The sequence below is a fragment of the Myxine glutinosa genome, chromosome 6 (genome assembly GCF_964187855.1).
Source record: "Myxine glutinosa chromosome 6, kmMyxGlut1.1, whole genome shotgun sequence".
In the NCBI taxonomy this organism is placed as follows: Eukaryota; Metazoa; Chordata; class Myxini; order Myxiniformes; family Myxinidae; genus Myxine; species Myxine glutinosa.
In genome coordinates this window covers 73,797,956-73,819,220 of record NC_136266.1, presented here as the reverse complement: position 1 = coordinate 73,819,220, position 21,265 = coordinate 73,797,956, and the positions used below count along the sequence as shown (strand labels likewise).

Genomic DNA, 21,265 nt, shown 5'->3' with positions numbered 1-21,265 from the left:
GTCCATGCTACTTCCTATACAGTTCTACCTCTCCTATGGTCGGTATTCTTCTATCTACCCCCCATAAACATAATAATGTTAATGCAGTAGTTAAACTCAGTTAGACATCATGAATACTGGTTTTGCATCAGAGGGGGTTACAGACTAATTATTAAAGAAGGGGTTTTTAAAAATAAGATCTTGGTTGAGGTCTGGCAGTGAAGACAATGGAAAAACGTCTAGGGAAGCAATGGCCAACATATTGTCAGTCTTCACTATGTCACTACAGTTGATGACATCAAATAAATGATCGATCAATTTGAATTTGGGGGTGAAATGGATGGCTGCAGGACATGGTTGACCCATGGGGTTCATTATTCCCACCTAAATGCATGCACCTTGTGCTCCACCACTACCAAACAGTTACGCATACTTTCAAAATGATATCACCGCATTCCATCATCACTGTGCCCAAGTGCGGTTTCCAATTCGTGGCATTAAATGCCATTTCTTTTTTTGGCCACAATAATATCTGGATATCAATCCCATTTCAGATGTTTGGGATTACTTTGAACATACCATTTGATTTGTTTCTTAGGAAATGAAAAATGTCTCATTCATTAGCATTAAAACCATTGGTGACTCAGTAAGCTGTTTGCTTAAAGGAATATACAACAACTTAAGGCAGTGGGAAGATATTTGGCCCATCGTGCTTGAGTAATATCCATAGCCCAGTTCTCTCACCTGCTGTACCTGTTACTAACCAGAGAGCTAACCCCAACCAGGGAGCTTAGCCAGAGCACTGGCAAGCAATGGTGTACTATTTTCAAAAACGACCCCAGGAATCTTTAATGTCAGCAACCAAATTGCAGATAAGGCAGCTGGCTTTAGGTTCTCATCTGAAGAACGGTATGCTTAAGGATTCAGCAACCCTGGCTACACGACACCAGGCCAACAGTTTTTTTGGGGGGGTTTTTTGTATACATAATATCGAGGCTCGTGAAAGAGCTAACATTTATCACACAAACAAATCAAACAGACAAACAAACAAAGTATATAAAAAGGGGAGCGGTAGACAAGATGGGGAGAGAAGGGGAAGCACGTAAACACAACATTTGTGAGGGACGTCGGGAATGTGTGGGAGGGAGAGGGCTTGGGGGGAGGTGGCGTGGGAAGGGGGGGGGGAGGGTGGGAGAAGTATAAACACAAGGACACCAAGGACTTCCAGGAAAGAGGTTGGTATTTCAAAAAAGAGGATTTGGGGTGAAATTAGCGGGGGTAGAACAGATCAAGGTTTTGGATGGGGGATGATAAGAGATGGTGGTGAATAGCTGTTTTAAAGACCTGGAGGGAGGAGTGGGATTGAAGGGAGTGGGGGAGTTTGTTCCAGAGGTCGGAGAAAAGAGGAATGAAAGAGTGAAGGTGAGCAGAGAGTCTTGATTTTGGCAGTTTAACCATAAGAGGGTTGCAGGCAGATCTTGTGCGACCTTCAGGAATATTTGGGGGACAGAGACCAGAGAGAGCTGGAGGAGCAAGGCCGGAGAGGAGTCGGTGGAAGACAGAAAGACCACCAACCTGCCTGCGGTGAGTAAGTGAAAGGCCCTCGGAGGTAGCTTCATCACGGGAGATTCCAATGATTCTGAACGCTTTGGTTTCAACAGCGTGAAGACGAGCTAGGTGTGAGGCAGGAGCACCAGCCCAGAGGGGAGAGCAGCATTCCATTGAGCTGTGGATGAAAGCCTTGTATGTGGTGAGGAGCTCAGGTGTGCCAAGGAAGGACTTCGCATGACGGAGGATGCCCAGTCGGCGACTGGCTTTGGAGGCCAGATTTGAAATGTGGTTTTCCCAGGAAAGATCATGGCAGATAGTGAGACCCAAAAGCTTGAGTGACAGAACTTCTTGGAGAGGATTATTCAGAAAGTGGATGGGAGGGTTGTCCAGTCGGTCTTTTCGGAGAGACATCGTAAGAGAGTGAGATTTGTCAGGATTGAAAGACATGTTCCACTTGTTTGCCCAGTCAGTGATTTTGTCCAGGTCTGCAGAGAGTGAGGAGGCTGCAGACTGTCGATCTGAGGGATGAGGAATGGAGCGGCAGAGAGTGGAGTCATCAGCAAAGAGATAGAGAGGATTTTCAAGAGAGTCGGAGAGATAATTGATTCAGACCAGAAAAAGCACAGGCCCAGAACACTGCCTTGGGGAACTCCAGCCTGAACAGGAAGAGGAGATGAGAGAAACCCATTCAGGGCCACACGTTGACTACGACTAGAGAGGAAGTCCGCCAGTCATGCGTGGAGATTTCCATGGATACCAAAGGAGGAGAGTTTGGTGAGCAGACCGCATCGAAGGCACGTGATATATCGAGGGAAATAGAAGAAGAATGAGCGTTTTAAGGCCATTTTCCCCGCGAGAGCAGGGGTTAGCCTTGCGGGCCCCATGACAATCATGGTTCCCTGTTTGAGGCAATGTTTTTATGGCCGGATGCCCTTCCTGACGCCAACCCTTGGTCACGCTCTTACAATGCGCAGGGATATGGTGTACCTATTCTAAATCGGGGTACACACTGTGACCATTCATCCCAGCAAGCTGGTACTCAATTTGCCGACCTCAGAAGGATGACAGGCTGAGTCAACCCCCCTGGCATTAATTCAGCGATCGATCGGGATTCGAACCCAGGATCCTAGGATCCCAAGCCGGCACCCTAACCGCTAAGCCAACACCAGGCAGGAGGGAGACAGCTCTAATTTCCTGTTTGGCATTGAGGACCTCCATCCATTGTTGAGACAGCAGAAGCAGCATGTCCAGAGTAGAGTGACCTGGTCTGAAACCAAATTGATGATCAGAGATCAAGCCATTGGAGAAGAGGAAAGATTTCATATCCGAAGCAATGATGGATTCCATGACTTTGCTGATAATTGGGAGAAGGCTGATTGGTCTGTAGTTACTAGGATCTGTTTTTGCACGTTTTTTGTGTAAAGCGGCGATGTTGGCTGATTTCCAAGCAGATGGCAGTTGACCTTGAGCAAAAGAGAGGGTGAAGAGAACAGTGAGAGGGAGTGAAAGAGCGGAAGAACAGGATTTTAGGACCCATGGGCTGATGCCGTCAGGTCCAGTTGCAGAATCAGAGTCGAGGGTTGACAGAAACTTTTCCACCTTGTCAGGAGGAAAGGTCACAGAGTCAAGGAGCAGCTGGGTACGACTGGGTATGGTGGGTACAGAGAGGGGTGGGTTTGGGACACAAGATTTAGAGGCAAAGACAGAGTTGAGTCATTCAGCTTTTTCACGTGCAGAGTCAGCTGTGTAGCCGTTTGAGGTAAGGGAGGGGATGTAGGGGGAACAAACCCCAGAAACAGACTTGACCAGACGCCACTAGGACTTGGAAGAGGGAGACAGATAAGAGAGTTTGGTCTTGAGAAGGGAGAGATATTGTTTCCTGGTTCTACTGAGGGTGGACACACACTTGTTTCGGGCATTGTGAAAGGAAATGAGAATTCTTTCCGTTGGATTTGCTTTAAAGGAGATGAAGGCAAGTTGTTTCTGGGCAACAGCCTTGCCACAAGATTCCGTGTACCATGGACGGGAGGAGGGGTATGACAACTGAAGACGATATGGGATAAATCTGTGCATGAGAGAGAGCAATTTACTTTGGAAGAATTCCCAGGATGAGTTGATGTCAGAGGAGGTAGAGATGGGAGACCAGTCCAGATGATTGATGGCTGCTTGAAGACCGTGCCAGTTGGCCTAAGTGAAATGCCAGACTCGTCGACGCTGAGGATACTCCCTGAGAATGGTCAGAGAGATGTCCACTTTAACAAGCACATGATCAGATGAGCCGAATGGAGCAGAAGAAGAGCAGCAGACATTTTCAGGGAAGTTAGTCATAACCAAGTCCAGAAGAGAACATGCTCCGTTGACTGAGATCTGGGTCGGGAAATTGACAGATTGTGTCAGTCCCAGTGAGTCGCAGAAGTCCTTTGCTGAGGAACCATGGCTGGTGAGAGAGGTACCCACACACAGCCAACTGGCATGGTGCCAATTGAAATCACCACATGTGAGGAAGAGAGAGTTGGGATGAGTAGGTAGAAGTTGGTCCATATTATCAGACAGCGAGATGTAGATGGTGTCATCACTGTTTGGTGGATGGTACAACACACATATGAACAAGAGGTTGGAGCGAAGGGGAAGCCGTAGCCAGAGGTATTCCTGGGGGTGAGGTGGAGAGAGGGCAGTGCAGGGCGAGTGAGAGAGAGAGTTTTTGATAAAGATAGCAACCCCACCTCCAGGACGAGGCTCAGGTCTATCACACCAGAGGAGGGAGTAACCCGGGAGAGATACTAAGGAATCAGAGACATCATGAAGGAAGAAAGTTTCTGTTAAGCAGATCACATCTGATTTGTCAGAAGCAACCTGTATGGAGAGATCAGTTAATTTTGAACGAAGGCCCCGGATGTTTGAGGTCCATACCGTTAATGAAGAGGAAGGGGGGGGGGCATCGGATACAGAACAGGGGGGGGGGGGGGGAGAGTAGGGTATGATGTGGAAGAGGAGGAAGAGGTAGGGAGAGCTGTTGGAGGTGTGTCAGAGATTTCAGAATAGCTCAGAGAAAGGGAAGGATGGGGCAGACAAAAGGTTTGATGGTGATTGGGTGAGGCACACTGAGGTGTTATTTGAGGAGGGGGAAGAGCGAGGAAGAAGGTTGGGGGAGATGGAGGTGAGAGTTGGATGGGGGAAGAAGCGGGGAGGATGCTTTGAGGAGGGGGGGGGGGGTGAGAGGGGGGAAATGGAGAAGAAATTAGGGTGGGGAGATTTGAAGGGGAGGGGCGAGGGGGGAGTTTATGAGGGGAGGGGAGTAGTGTAATAATGTTGCTTCTGGGACACCTCCGTTTAACATGGGAAATCCCTATCTAATGTCATTTACCCCCTTGTCTTTTTCAAAAATCATAAACACCTCTATTTCTCCCACCCTCATCTTTATGAACCTTTTGTCTGTAGTACCTATCCTTAATGTTGTTCATTAGACCACTCAAACACTACAAATATTTGTTTTCTCTTATAGACCTATCATCCTTCTTCTACATATCATCTGGCAGATTAATCTTTGACCCATTCACTTCCATATTAATTCTTTCCCTCCCTCATTGCCCCTAAACACCTCTATTTCTCTCACCCTGTTCTTTACGAACCTTCTAACCTTTTGACATGTTATCCTTATTCATTAGACCACTTAAACACCTGTGATCCTTCTGACCTTATGGACCTTTTAACCTTTTACTCTTAATATCATCTGGTGAATATAACCCACTCAAACAACGACCCTACAAATATTTGTTTATGCGTGGGAAATAATTTAATTCTCTTGCCACTCTCTTCACCATCTAATATATTAACAAAAAAGATGATTGAGTTTGGTTCTTTATTAAGATATTTTAACTGAGCTAAGATAAAATGGTAAACCTCCCTCAATGTTCTTGTTTGAGCACCTCCAGTGCCACATACCATTTTTAAATTAAAGTATATATTTTCCTGACAACCATCAAAGTTTTCCGTCCACTCAAAAATATTTCCATCTTTTTTACCCAATTCACCGGTATTTAAATTAATTCTCTTATTTGTTTTGTGAATTTTTTTACCAGTTGCCTTTTCAATTATACCTATTTGATATTTTTCACATTCATTATGTTTTCCATTTATATACCAAGGTTGATTACACCTCCACTCTTTAGTCTGGTTGATACTTGGTTCTATCATTTATATAATAGTAAAAAAGGCGGCGGTAGCCCGTTAAAATCCCCAACCCCCCCTTTTTAACTTATCACTTATATATATCTTATCACTTATGTATATCTTATCACTTATATATATCTTATCACTTATATATATCTTATCACTTATATATATCTTATCACTTATATACTTATATAACCATAAGGGAGACTATCAATTCCATTTTCTAAAATAAACCTCTTATCATCAAAAGCCCCCAATGCTTTCTTATTCACCTCTTCTGAATATAATTGATGTTTATAACTTCTTATTCCATTAATCTTTCTAAACTCTTCTTTCTTTGTTGTTAAACAGTTATAATAATCCTTAAAGTTTATTGTTTCTTTAATGACATTTTTCTTTACACCTTTTAATTTCTTATCAGTTTTTTCAACGTTATTCACAATGTATTTATAAGCATAAGCCTTAGACCTCAATCCCACAAATTCACTCATGACATTTCCTCCTAATTCATCCTTGAACTTTCCAATCACCTTTTTATTTTTAGAAGAGAACAACTCACTCTCTGGACTGTAATTACTCGTGTCATAGATATTAATGTCTCTTTTCATGTCTGAATAAACATCGTTGGTATTAATTTTCAAAATAAAACTATCTGTATCCATATAAAGTAGATTAACATCATTTTGATATTTCTTCCTCAAGTTATTATAAAAGTAATCATACATTAATGACTTTGATAAATCAAGAATTGTTGTCCCAATATAAATAGGTTTGTTCATTTCAATACTCTCTTTAATCAAATGGATCGCACAAAAGTTCTCAGTAAAGACCTCAGCTCGAGTAAAACTCGGTCTATTAATTAATTTTGATGCTTGTTCCCAAGATGTTGATAATCTGATATTTTGTCTTTTCCTCACATTCTCCATAGTCTTACCAAAGACCGCATTATTCATCAATTTATAAAAGTCTTTCTCAAAATCTGTTTTTGACTCTGTTCTTCTTTGTGTATTAAAATCAATGTACCCCTTTAACCAATGACTTTGATTGAACTTTAGAACCCTATGGATCTTCTCTACTCTTAGACCTTTTGATAAATATTGTCGCAAATTTCTTTGGTGTAGAACATAATTTTTCTTGTTATATAATGTAGTAAGTAATTTTTCTGTTGATTCACCTATATCAAACGATCGTTGATAATCACTCAACCATTCTTTCTTTGGACTTTCTTTCTCACAAGCAAATGGGAGATCTTTGTGTAGGTTATGGAGTTCCTCTGGATATTTTAAATCAATTTCAAAATAATAACCAACTTTTTCTTCATCCAATTCTTTTTGTGTAGAGATACATACATCTTGTAAAACGTTTTTGTAGTCTTTTTCCTTTACCCATCTAAGTTTTCCATAAGGAAGAGCCTGAGACATTGCCCAGCCATACAGGTTGTTTGCGTCATAGTACATCAAGTAAGAACTCTCTTTCGTTGGATCATAATTTGGAAGATATTTGTTATTTGCTTTTGCGTATCTACTCGAGCAGACTTGTGAAATTCCACCTCTTTTTGCCTTTTCAATCATCAAAAGCATATCAACATCGGTTATCAAATCCAAACCTTGTTTTGTCATTTTCAACATCGCACTCCAGGCCAATCCAGGTGCTGTGTAGTAGTGAGCAGGATCCAATCCATATCCAGTGCGACAAACAGATCTAAAGGCTTCAAATACATCGGCCAATAAAAGCACATCAGTTTTGAGATACAAATCGTGATACTCGCCAAGATTCTTGATGTTATATTTTTCCCAAACATTTTGTGCGTGTACATAATCTTTATCAGATATATTACTGTTGTTTAATTTGTTATATAAATTTTCTTTTGAAGGAAGTTGTGTTTCATTGAATCTCTCAAATGAGTCCATATAGTCATAGGGGTAAATTCCCTTTTGTGTTAGAAAATCTTTATCTAAAAAATACTCTGAAAGACATGGAAACTCTTTTAGATTTTGAACCAAGTTAACCAATGGACTTGCCATGAATTTAAATGTATCAAGAAATCTGATATGAGTAATAGGAGATGTGTGAATTGTTTTTGTGAATGAAATGTATTTCTGATCCGTGTTTGGAATTGCTGAGATACTTCCAGAAGTCTTTGAGAGTTCCTTGATAAATAGATGTGTATCATAATGAGCGTTGTTATGAAGAAAGACAGGAATGAAAGAGGGGAGTTGATAATTAATATTACAACTTTGATGAGCCAGACCTCTATATTTACCAGTGAGATGACAATGGTCTCTAACCTTTAGACCTTTACCAATTTTCTCCTCACAAATATGACAGACATTGTTTTTTATAAATTCCCTTTTTTCTTTACTTGTTAAGGACATTGGTTTATTGGTTTCTCTCATTATCTTGGTTAATCGAACACAGTCTTTTTCTAGTCGTTTCACAAACTCCTCTGGGGTATTTGAGCCTCTATACATCTCTAACTTGTTATATTTATCACCAACGGATGATTTGATATAATAACAAAAACCACAAGGAGTATGTTTTTGATATTTATTTGTGTATGATTCTTTTGGATCTGGAGAAGCAGTATCAATTTTTTCTAAAATACTTTCAAAATCAGCATATATAACAAATGGATGTTTGATCTTTTTATTTTCATCTTTGAATGTGATCTTTGAGCCTTCTTTAGGCATATTGATTACCGTTGATTTATGTTCGCCACAATAATTTGAATGTTTATCTAATCTTTCTTGTGAATTGAAGAAGTTAAGACAACGCAAACAAATATATATTTTATTTGTTCTCTTACAGACTTGTGGTTTTATTAATTTAGCAATATCTTTGATGTATGTATAATGTGAATTTTCGTCTGAATTAAAATATAGAAGATTAATATGAGTTTGTTTACAATTGTCAGAAAGCTTTAAAACCTGAATGTTGTTTGTTTCTGTTAGACCATAAACATTAACTGATAAATTATTCATCTTTTCAAATTTAGGAATATCATTTAAAGTCATCGGAAACTTTAGATCTTTCGTATTTAATGTATTCTCATATTTTTTATAATGAGATACTCTTTCATCATGAAAATGTGGAGGATGTAAGTGTGCTAAAATAGACCAGAGAAAACATTTATTGTCTTTATTTTTGATATTGATAACTGCTTTTCTATTTTTGATAACACTGGGTAAATCAATGTAAGAAGAAGCTTTTAGAGGATCTGATTTAAGAATATGAATGTCTATGTAAATAATTTTTCCTATATTGAATCCACTTCCTACGATTGAATTATCCACATCTTGCTCTTGTTTAATAAGTTCATCATAGACTCCTGATGTTTTAAAATCTTGATATGAAGATATAAAGTGTGGCTCAGTTCTCATGTATGGTGCATCTATAACTCCTTCATCCTTTGTCATTTCTAATTTTACTCCCATATAAAATTTAAGTGGTTTCATTTCCTTTAGTGTTTTTTCAATCAACGTTTGAACAGCAGGTTTAACTATTTCTACAGCATCAACTATAGACTCTGGTTCAGGAGGTTTGAAGTTAAAGACTCTTATTTTAATATGTCCTTTGAATGCACCATCAGAGTTTTTAATAGTAAACAATTTTGACAAGTGTTTGTTAGTTTTAAGATGGGCTTTAAACCCCTTCTTGAGGATGGTTGTTTTACAGACCTTACAATGTTTTGTTTTAGGTGGAAGAGGGGAAAGTTTGTTAAGAATGTTGTATGTATGTTTTGCGGTGAGAATATGTTGTTTATAATATTTTACTTCCTTCTCGCAAGTATCACAATAAACCATATTTATAGCGTGAGAAAACGTGGTGTTTTATATATATCACTGTGCTTAAAATAAAACACTTTTGAGCTTTACAGCTCCGTTTTATATATATCACTGTGCTTAAACTAAAACACTTTTTCACTCAGAATCATCTAAGTCATAACTATCACATGAATACTCAGAATCATACTCAGAGTCATCAATAAAGCTACTCTCATAACTATCATTTGAGCACAAACTATTAGTATCATAACTATCATCACCATCATCCAAGTTCAATGAAATACTATCATCACTATCGTCCGAGTTCAATGAAATAGTAAAATCTTCACTGCTGTATTGACTCATATTTAATTAGCAAGAAAAATATTCCCATCAATATCTATATACTTTCTTTCATTAACAGATTCAATCTCTACAATTTTTATATCAAAAGTTATCTTTAAATAATCTCTAACTATCATAGAACGAAATGACATTTCACCAGAAATATTAACATCATTCATTTTACTTAGATCTACACCCTTTGGATTATTAAAGAAAATACAAATGTCTCCTCTAGAATTATTAATGGTCTTATCATTCTTTTTCAAAGTATCGTGGTCAATCACTTTTTCAAGCTTTGAATAAATTGCCAGGAGTAGAGGAGAAACTTTTGTTAGATTTACTTTAATGGATGTCTTTCCAGGTATAGTTAGAGCTCTTCCTTTAAATGAAATAGAGGGGCTCATGTTATTTTCCATAACTGGTTTTACCCAAAAATTTCCATATTTATCTTTGTTCAATTTAACATCTTTGACATATTTTTCTATATCTTCCACCGAAGTAGAGATTGATTGAAATTTGTCTTTTGTGCTTTGAAACATTGTATTTATTAATGAATAAACTTGCGTTTAGTTTAAGTAAAAATTTACCACATAAATATGATAAGTTCTGAAGGATATTTAGAATTTCCAGACTCTCCATATGATAAATTAGAGAATTGTCCGGCTTGTGATAGAGTGGGGCTTAATGATGAGGATTCATATAAACAATGTTTATTCTGTGATTATATTCTAATTAATGATAATAAGAAATATAAAAAAACATATAACTCTTTTAAATTAGAACCAAAAATGAATTACTTTACAAGATTAATAAGAGAGATGAATGTTAAGCATTATGGTGATAATACACCATTTCTTACAAGGAAAGAGACTCTTTGTATTGAGGAAATGTATAAGGGTTTAATGATATTTATTATTCAAAATAATTTTAATGGAAATGTTAATACAAGATACTACATAAATAAAATAATGAATTATTTTGAAATTAAACCCGAACTCAGGATAAAATATAGAGTTTCTAAAATAGCTCAAAAAAAGTTAGATGACTTGTTTTCCAAATATATAAATGAATGATTTTTTACCCGTTTGGGAAAATAAGATAAAGTTTAATAACCATAAAAACATTCCAAATTCATTGAGATGTCTAATAGTTGGTTCAAGCGGATGTGGGAAAACCTGTTTACTTTTAAAGATGCTCCTTGGTCCTAATTTTTTAGATTATGATAATTTAATAATTTTTACAAAGTCAAGTTTTCAACCCGAGTATCAACTACTCTCACAGGGTTTTAATGCAGGTCTTAAAAAGGAAGACATTATCGGTTTATTTAAACTTCAAAACAAACTGAATGATTATAATATTGAAGATATAATACAATTATTTTGTGATACACAGAAATCAAAATCGAAACCCATAACTTGTATTCTCAGTGATAATACGGATGATATACCTTCACCTCAAGATTTAGATAAATCAAAAAAGAACCTCGTCATCTTTGATGATTGTGTTAATGAGAGAAACCAAACAGTAATGGATAGCTACTATACAAGAGGGAGACATTCTTCTTGTAATTGTATATATCTTAGTCAATCATATTTTCAACTCCCTCGACGCTCAATAAGAAACAATGCCAATACTTTTATTTTATTTAAGTTAAATTCAATAGATGTAAATAATTTTTGGAGAGATAATTGCTCTACGTTATGTAGTAAAAAAGAATTTGAAAATTATATGAAACACACGATTGGAAAATATAAATATATTGTTGTGAAACAAGATGAGATACTAAATGATATTTTTCAATAAATAAATACAGAAAATGAATACCGAAGAAAGAGAAAGAAAGTTTAAGGAACATCAACAATTAGTTTCAAAAGTTGTTAAACAACAGGAAGAGATAAAGAAGAAACGGAGACAGAAACTAACTGGTGAAGAAGCCTTTGAAAGAAAACAAGAGAAATTCTTTAAACCACTTTTGAAAACTCAACACTCACCTACAGTTCCCACGGTAGAATTTACTCCGAAAAAACTTCAAATGCTCAAAGATTTTAGTCAGATAACAAAACAAGAACTTGGTGAATTAGAATATGATGACGAGGGATTATTTCGGAAACTTGAGGAGGTAAATCAACCCCCTAATTATGTTGTGGAAGCTCTTCAAAACAATGAATATTCGGCGGGTTCAAAAACCAGAGCAGGTCTCATTCCAACAGAAGAACCAGCAGTGTTTCATCTTGTGGAAGAAAAGGTATTGATATTTAATGATGAATTGATGTTCTTGAGTTCTACTCAACCAAATGTTAAATTAACTCCAAGATTAATGTTTCTTCTAACAAACCCCGGATTCAGCGGTTCAAAATATTTTGAGGAACCACTTGATATGGAAAGAGAGGAAGATAGGGTATATATTGAGTTGCTAAATGCACTTGATTATGGAGTTTCTGTTGCTGGTAAAAGTAAGAAGAATGAGAAGGAGAAACATATTATTGATGCTTTAAGTAAGCTTGGTTCGGGTGTTAGTTTTCTTCCAAATGACCCATCACAATTAGTTAATAGGCTATTATTGTTGTTAGGTAGTAAGAAGGCTGGAAACAACAATTGTTTTAATGAATCCTCAGCCATTTTAGATCAGTTGATGAACATGAAAATAATTAATAAATGTCAATACAAAGATATTTTATTAGATATTAAATAAGATGAGAAGCACAATTCTTAGTTTTAATTTCACAACGAGCGATTACACAGCTTCATTCCCTTACCCACTACAACTTGACCCCCTTACCTCATATGAGGCATCTTTGTTGTCAATGGAAACTTACAATACCCTTTTTAATATCACAGAGAAAAACAACAAGTTTAGTTATAATCCAGGAAGTGGATATAAAACTATAACCGTTTCACCTGGAGCTTACGAGATTTCTCAAATATCTTCAGAAGTCTCTCGCCTTATGAAAGAAAAAGGTGATGAACCAAAAAATATTGTAATAGATATTCAAACACACACTTCAAAATCAATTATTAAACTTAAAAATAATTATAAAGTTGATTTCACGATTGAAAATTCGTTTAGAGAGCTATTGGGTTTCTCTTCAAAAAAGATTGAAACTAACGGGACGTTTTACAGTGATAATGTTATCCAAATATCCTCCGGTATAAATTCAGTATTAATTCATTGTGATTTGATTGATGGTGCTTATAACGATGGAATAAGAACAAATACAATATTTTCATTCAGTGCATACTCAACCCCGATTGGTTATAAATTTAATATGGAACCAAAAAATCTTGTCTATTTACCTGTGTCAGGAAAAACCATATACAGAGTAAGTTTTAGGATAACCGACCAAGATAATCGTATGATATCCTTTAATGATGAAATTATATCCATCAGAATTCACCTACGTGAAGTTTTTCAATAAATAAATAATGGTTATTGTGAGAAAACACGAGTTGGGAAAATATAAAATAATTACAGGGGAGGGCATGTTCCTTTCACCAGACTATACAAGGTATGTGGGTAGAGGATACTATAAACCTAAGAGACAACGAGGTGTAGGTCATCAATTTCGAAATAAAGGAGATGGGATAATTGATACTCTAATGGGTATTGGTTCAACCATCCTTAAACATAAAGACCTAATTGATTCAACTGCTTCTGCCGTGGGCTCCGTTGCGGGTGCTATAAAGAGTATAAAAGATGCTCAAAAGGAGTCTCATAAATTACAAGCAATCAAAGAAATAAAAAAAGGTAAAACTCAACTATCTTCACAAGAACGACAAAAAATCATTAAAATACTTGGGTCAGGGTTTCAACAATTTTAATGCTATATAAATACAAGTATGGAAGCGATTGATAGTATCTATGATTTGGATGATACGATTATCATTTCAAACTCCACTAAAAAGGAAGACTATTTTAAGGTAAATGCTATAACAGGAACAGACTGGAATTCAAACGGAACAAAAAGTTTTGAAATAAATAATCAACAAACTTACTTGAATCTCGCTGATAGTTTCTTGCTGTGTAAATTTAAATTCACTAAGGCTGCGAATAATACTAATGCTACACTCGTAAATGATTTCTTCTGGAAAATGTTTGACAGTGTCCGCCTGTATATTGGAACACAAGAGGTTGAAGCGGTTGATTATGTCTCTGCTACATCTGAAATGATGAAATTTACACTATATTCGTTTAGTGATAGAATGGGTAAGGGAGCTGTTGAAGGTTTTATTCCTGATATGTCAACGGGTACAAACGCAGACCCTGGTTATAGTCAAAGGAAGTCAATGTATAATGATGACGCAAAAGCTGAGAATAGTTTTACCGTAGCAGTACCTCTGAAAGGTATATTTGGATTTTGTGATTATGATAAAGTTTTGTATGGGCTTAAAATTAGATTTCAACTACAAAGGAATGATAATGTAAATAGATTGCTTTTTGGGGTTGAAAATGCTTTTGGAGAAAATAATAAATTTGTTATTAATGATTTGTGTTGGTATATCAGTGAATATACTCCTGATCTTAAAACGGAAGAGATGTTAAATAGAAGACTTAACTCAAAGAAACCGCTAAATGTATCATACCTTAAAAGAAGATGTCAACACGTTAAACTGGAACACACTACCTACACTTGGAATTTGGGTGTTCTTCAAGGAAAGCCACGATACCTCTGGCTCATTTTTAAAAAACCAGATGGAGAGGACGGTACTAATAAGAATAATGCGCTGAGTGATAATGCTAAGGTGAAACAACTTCGGGTTTCTCTTGATGGCACATTTTATCCGCGAGATAGATTGGAAATTGATTGGGAAAAAAATGATTATGCGGAAGCCTACAAGTCCTACCAAAAGGTGTGTGAAAGTAATGGTAATAATGATCCTATTTTGGATATGGTTGCGTTTCAAAAACTTTATACAATCTACACAATTGACCTGAGTTCTCAAAAGGAAACTATAAAGTCTAATCGAGTGGATACTTCTCTATACATTGAAAGAGGGGAGAGTGAAGAGGTTAATGCATATTGTTTGCTTTTGGAGGAAACAGAATTACAGATTAATACAGATAATGGTGTTATGATTAATATCACATAGGTTTTTTCTCATAAATAAATGGTTGGGGTATATGTTAATCAAATCAATCTTAATAAATTAACATCTTGTATTCAAAATCAAAAGCCTTGTATTATTAATGTTAATACAATTCAAAGAAAAGGAGCTGTAAGAATTGATGTTTTACTCACACACACACAAGTAAAAACACTAAATGATGTTGGATCACTTAAAATTAAAATGACGAAACCTATGTTAAAGAAATATTCAATAGACGAGTCAAGAGGAGGATTTCTCCCGTTTCTAATTCCTTTATTTGCTGGTTTAAGTGCGGCGGGAGCATTGACTGGTGGTATTTCAGCAGCGGTAAAAACTGCTAACGAAAGGAAGGCACAACTAAAAGCTCAAAAAGAATTGGAAAGACATAACAAGGAGTTGGAGAAACAAATTAGTGGAAGTGGTGTAATTGTAGATTTTGCTCAAAAACTTGAAAGTCTACCTGATAAAGCTAGATTGTTGGTTGGAGATATGCTTTCCTCTATCGCTCAAGCGGGTGTTAAACTAACTAAACGGGGTAATGGATTGTATCTTTCTCATAAATAAATGGATAAATGGTTTAAACAATTTGGAAAGAATACAACGTCAAATATAGAACTAGCTAAGTATTGTAAAACACTAAAAATTGATAATGTGGTTATTTGTATGAGAGATGAATTAATACATATAAATAAGAATACAAAGAATATTATTATGAATTTAGACACACAGAATGGTTCTCATTGGGTTTGTATTCATAATAGTCAGGATAAATATTATTTTGATAGTTATGGTATGCCACCACCTGTTGAAGTAATACAATTCTTACAGAATGGTGTTTAACAAACATTTCAAGTTCAAGAAATTAATTCTAAATGTTGTGGTCAATTATGTTTATATGTATTATTTCAACTCAACAATAATGAAAATTTTTATGATATCATTTTTAATCTAATATAAATGACTTATGTTGGAAAAGATGGTTCTATCTTTGGAAAATCCTCTCAGGATATTGATTTATCAAATTATTATACAAAGGCACAGGCTGAACGACAAAAATATAGTGTAAGTAAAAATATTAATATGAAGAATACACATAAATTAATCAATTATCCAAACCCTACAGATGCGAATGACTTAATTAGATTAAGTGATTTATCACAATATATATTTTTAAAGAAAACAGCACGTTTTGTGAAAGAAGTAAAATTTACAACCACAACACCTGGTTATACTGACCATACACCTTTCCTCATTGAATTTAACTACCTGCTTACAATTGAATTTTATAAAGAAGGACATTTAGTTAATATGCGAATTAATAAATGGGGGTATGATATGCCTGATTTAGGGTATAATTGGTCTTTTTCAATAAACATAGAAGACCTACATGATTTAAATCAGTCTCGTAAAGAAGAATATTATCCACTTGGTGAGGATAAGGATTTATGTGGAAGTACAATTAGTAAACAACAAATACGTGATTTTAAGAAAAGAAAAATATATGATAGTATAGCGATGGTTCGCATGACAAAGAAGGAAGGTAATGAGATAAGGATAGAAAGCCGAGGAATACAAACCGATTTGGTAGTGGGAAGATGGGGTGGTATTACCTGTCATAATATTAATCTCACATATATTTCTGATACATAAATGGCAGGAAGAAGACTACAAGAGAATTATAATTTTTGTATTCAAGGATACCTACAAGAAAAGGGTGCTCGGTATTACATACCTTATGATTTGGAGCATATACATGGGAATTTTGTCATTAAAAACTGGCCTTATACTGATATTGTTAAACCCACAAATAGAGACTTGTTTAAAATATTAAATAAAAATGAACTTCTCAAAGTTATGAAATATAAAACTCTTTTAGAAATCGTCAACAAATCTTATTGGTATCCTATTATGAGAAAAATAATTATAGATACAAGAATATCTCAAAATCCAGATGAGTATATGTATAATATTCTTTGGGGTTCAAACTCAAGGGTAGCAAGGGATGAGGAAGGAGTTGAAGAAGAGAAGGAGGAAAGAGAGAAAAAGGAGAAGGAGGAAAGGGAGAGGGAGGAGAAGGAGGAGAGGGAGAAAAAGGAGGAGAAGGAGGAGAGGGAGAAAAAGGAGAAGGAGGAAAGGGAGAAAAGGGAGAAGGAGGAAAGGGAGAAAAGGGAGAAAAAGGAGAAGGAGGAGAGGGAGAAAATGGAGGAGGAGGAGAGGGAGCAAAGAGAGATGGAAATCAGTGAGATTCATAAAAGATTGAGTGTATTAAAGCAAATAAATCAATCTCAACGCACCGAAGAGGAAATTAAAGAATTAACAACTCTTATGAAGATAATAGTTTCAAAAATAAGAACGTCAATGTCTTCAATTTCAGGGAGGAGATTTAAACGAGAAAGTGGTGAAGAAGAAGAAGAAGAAGAAGGAAAAGATTATGTGATTGATGATGTTGGTGTCATTGACTTTAGTTAGTTTTTATTTGTAAATAAATGGAGGAGAGAGTGAAGGCATTCCTTAGGATTCTTTATGTTTTAAAAATAAAGATTGAAATGTATATGTTGAAAACCAAAAAGGTTTTGATACTCTGTCGGAATTTTTCTGATAAATAAATATGAGTTATTGTCTCAAATGTAAAAAGAAAACTAAATCTAAAAATATCTCTTATGTTAAAGCTAAAAATAATAGAGTTTATCAAAAAGGAATATGTCAAGTATGTGGCTCTAAAAAGTGCCAATTCATCTCTCCTAAAAGAGGAGGAGACATACAAAAGTTTCTGTCAGGAAGTAAATTTACAACAACTGGAATTCCAGGGGAATTACACCTTCCAGGGTATTCTTTCTGTGGTCCAGGAACAAACTTGGATAAAAGATTAGATGAGGCTGACAATCCTAAACCTTGGTCTAAACCTACAAATAGGGTTGACGAAGTGTGTATGAAGCATGATATTGCTTATGGGAAAACCACTACGTTGACTGAAAAACATAAAGCCGACAGCGAAATGTTGTATAATTTGTCTTTGATACAAAATCCAACGTTGAGAGAGAAAGTTGATAGGTTTATTGTGAGAAATTTGATAAATGCTAAATTGAAACTTGGTCTTGGTTATTCCTCAAAAAACTATTAGGCTCTAATGATGTCATCAAGACTGAGGAGCTTTTGGCTGAAGAATTACACAAACCTATAATCACAAAGTTTAAAAGAAGGAAGGTTTATTCTAAATACACCGACCACATATGGTCCGCTGATTTAATTGAATTGAATAATGACAGGGGATACAGGTATGCTTTAACCGTTATTGATTTGAGGAGTAGATTTGCCTGGGTTGTCCCTTTAAAAAATAAAAGGGGTGATACTTTAATGTTAGCCTTTAAGCTAATATTTGATCGGGATAAAAGGAAACCAAAGAAGTTATGGACTGATGAGGGAACAGAGTTCTATAACAAAATATTCATGAAATTTCTTAAGGGGAAGGGTATTAAATTATACAGCACCTTTAATGAAGGAAAGGCAGTTGTTATTGAGCGTTTTAATCGTACTTTGAAAGAGAAATTATATAAAAAATTCACAGAACTCGGTTCTCAAAAATGGGTGTATTTAATTCAGGATATTGTAGATGATTACAACAATACAGTTCATTCATCAACAAAATCAAAACCATCAGAAACATTTACAAAATTAGAATATGAAAAGGAGATTAATTTGAGAAAGCCCAAGTTCAAAGTTGGTGATATGGTAAGGATATACAAATGGAAAAGCCATTTTGAGAAAGGTTATACACAAAAATGGACTCGTGAATTATTTAAAATCGTTGATGTAATGGCTACAAACCCTTGGACTTACAAATTAAATGATATAAATCGAGAAGAAATCTTGGGTTCATTTTACTCGCAAGAATTACAAAAAACAAAGCTAATAATTCATTAAACAACATTTCTATTCACCCCACCCAGATTAGCTAATTTAATTAGTGGTAATAAAAAAAAATTTAAATAAATTAAAATCATAAGCCACACCCACACAGACCACGCCCACACAGACCCCGCCCACACAGACCCCGCCCACACAGACCCCGCCCACACAGACCACACCCATCATCCCCCACCCTCCGTGCACCCCCACCCTTGACCCTTCACCCCCCTCATCCCACCCCCACCTTCCCCACACACACAAGGGGAGGGGAGGGGTGGGATGAGGGGGGTGAAGGGTCTTTGGCAGGGGTGCACCTCCCCGTTCCCTCCTTTATTCTCTTTTTGTAATTAATAATTAAATAATTGTAAACAAAACAAATATATATAAATATTGAAAACATTAAAATCTTTATATTATTAAAACATTTTTCTTGAGGTATACATTCAACTTCTCCCCAGCATAAGTCATCAATTTCTTCCCAGCACAAGTCAAAGGTTGGTTCAGCAGATGTCTTCAGGTTTTGAATCTCTTCCTGAAGACAAGAGGACAAGAGGGGAGAGAAAATATTACACACACACACATACACACACACACACACACACAAATACACACACATACACACACACACACACACACACAAGGATATGAGGATATTGGGATACATACCTCTAAAAAATCGAGCTTTGTGTTCAAGTGGTCGAGTTGAAAATTTAGGGTACCACATGTTGACGGGAAATAACCACTCTTTGGAAAATCAAAAGCATCCCACTCAAAGCCGTGGTTGTGGTTGTGGTTATCTGTTGATGGTGTTATATTCTTTCAAAAAAGAAAGAAAAAACGTTAATAATTTCTCCTAAAAGATACATTGTATTGACAATGAATAAATAAATGACAGCTCCCGTTTAATGGTACCAATCAGAGAAATGAATAATTAATTACCTGAGACAAACTCCGATGGTGATCATCTTCTAAGAACGGTGAAACATCAAATTCATTCAATCTGTGAGGCAGGTCGCTCCAACCCGTGTTCAATTCATTGTAAACCTCTTGTGGAACAACTTGAAACTCTGCCAAGACCAGGTCATTTTGAAAACCTGAATTGCTGTAATAAAAAAATATATCATGAGTCATATAAATTTAAATTAATCACATACAAAGCTCTCACCAACAGTTCAATTCTGAATGTTCAAACAGTTCAAACTTACCCTTGTGAGTATTCTTCATCACTGGAATAAGACATGTTGATGCTCATGTTCTTCGGTTCGTAATGATAAAAACAGCACGGCAACCCGACCTTTATAATGACCAAAATGTATTTTCGGGAACAGAACTCAGCTTTAACATTTCGAGGAAACAGGAAATAAGACAATGAAAACTTTCTGGGAAGTTATCCAAGTCAGTGAAACAACGTCATTTCTCAAAAGCGAATAATTAATTTTAAAAAGGTTTGAGTATGGTGATGGAAGTTGGAGGAGAATTAAATTATTTCCCACGCATAAACAAATATTTGTTGGGTCGATGTTTGAGTGGGTTATATTCACCAGATGATATTAAGAGTAAAAGGTTAAAAGGTCCATAAGGTCAGAAGGATCACAGGTGTTTAAGTGGTCTAATGAATAAGGATAACATGTCAAAAGGTTAGAAGGTTCGTAAAGAACAGGGTGAGAGAAATAGAGGTGTTTAGGGGCAATGAGGGAGGGAAAGAATTAATATGGAAGTGAATGGGTCAAAGATTAATCTGCCAGATGATATGTAGAAGAAGGATGATAGGTCTATAAGAGAAAACAAATATTTGTAGTGTTTGAGTGGTCTAATGAACAACATTAAGGATAGGTACTACAGACAAAAGGTTCATAAAGATGAGGGTGGGAGAAATAGAGGTGTTTATGATTTTTGAAAAAGACAAGGGGGTAAATGACATTAGATAGGGATTTCCCATGTTAAACGGAGGTGTCCCAGAAGCAACATTATTACACTACTGAGGGGTTAGGGGGGAGTTTAGGAGGGAAGGGACAAGGGGAGGGATTTGAAAGGGATGGGAGATGGGGGAGATTTGGAGGGGAGGGGTGAGGGGGGAGTCTTTGAGGGGAGGGGCGAGGGGGAGTCTTTGAGGGGAGGGGCGAGGGGGAGTCTTGGAGGGGAAGGGTGTGGGGGGAGTTTAGGAGGGAAGGGGCAAGGGGGGAGATTTGAAAGGGATGGGTGATGGGGAGGATTTGGAGGGGAGGGGCAAGGGGGAAGATTTGAAAGGGATGGGTGATGGGGAAGATTTGGAGGGGAGGGGTGATGGGGAAGATTTGGAGGGGAGGGTGATGGGGAGGATTTCGAGTGGAGGGGTGTGATTGGATTTTGGAAAGTGTACGATTAATGGGAAACGAACATTTATTGCAAAATGAGTTTCTTGTGACCTTCGAGTCAAAAATAAGTTTGAGGATGCTGGAGGGGGGGGGGGGGGGGGGGGGTTG

The 21,265-nt window shown here is 36.5% G+C and overlaps 2 protein-coding genes across 14 annotated transcripts in view; one reads left to right on the top strand and one right to left on the bottom strand.

Annotated features, from left to right (window-relative positions):
* Positions 1 to 21,265, top strand: part of LOC137429976 (supervillin) — a 205,371-nt gene that overhangs the window by 110,123 nt on the left and 73,983 nt on the right. The gene's annotated exons all lie outside the window — the stretch shown is intronic.
* On the bottom strand, positions 751 to 20,737 carry LOC137426540 (uncharacterized). The gene is made up of 5 exons (XM_078779508.1): positions 20,009 to 20,737; positions 19,743 to 19,905; positions 19,470 to 19,619; positions 19,048 to 19,335; positions 751 to 825 (listed from the first exon to the last, which is right to left on the bottom strand). Exons 1-5 carry the CDS (start codon positions 20,053 to 20,055, stop codon positions 751 to 753), a joined length of 723 nt encoding a protein of 240 aa, XP_078635634.1. The 5' UTR covers positions 20,056 to 20,737.

Excerpts from the sequence above, each read along its gene's own strand:
- LOC137426540 (XM_078779508.1), bottom strand. The coding sequence starts at position 20,055 with ATGAGCATCAACATGTCTTATTCCAGTGATGAAGAATACTCACAAGG. Across the intron at positions 19,336-19,469 it reads CAAAGCTCGATTTTTTAGAG|GAAGAGATTCAAAACCTGAA; the intron begins GTATGTATCCCA and ends TCTTGTCTTCAG. Across the intron at positions 826-19,047 it reads CCCTTGTGTGTGTGGGGAAG|ATTCCTGGGGTCGTTTTTGA; the intron begins GTGGGGGTGGGA and ends CTGACATTAAAG.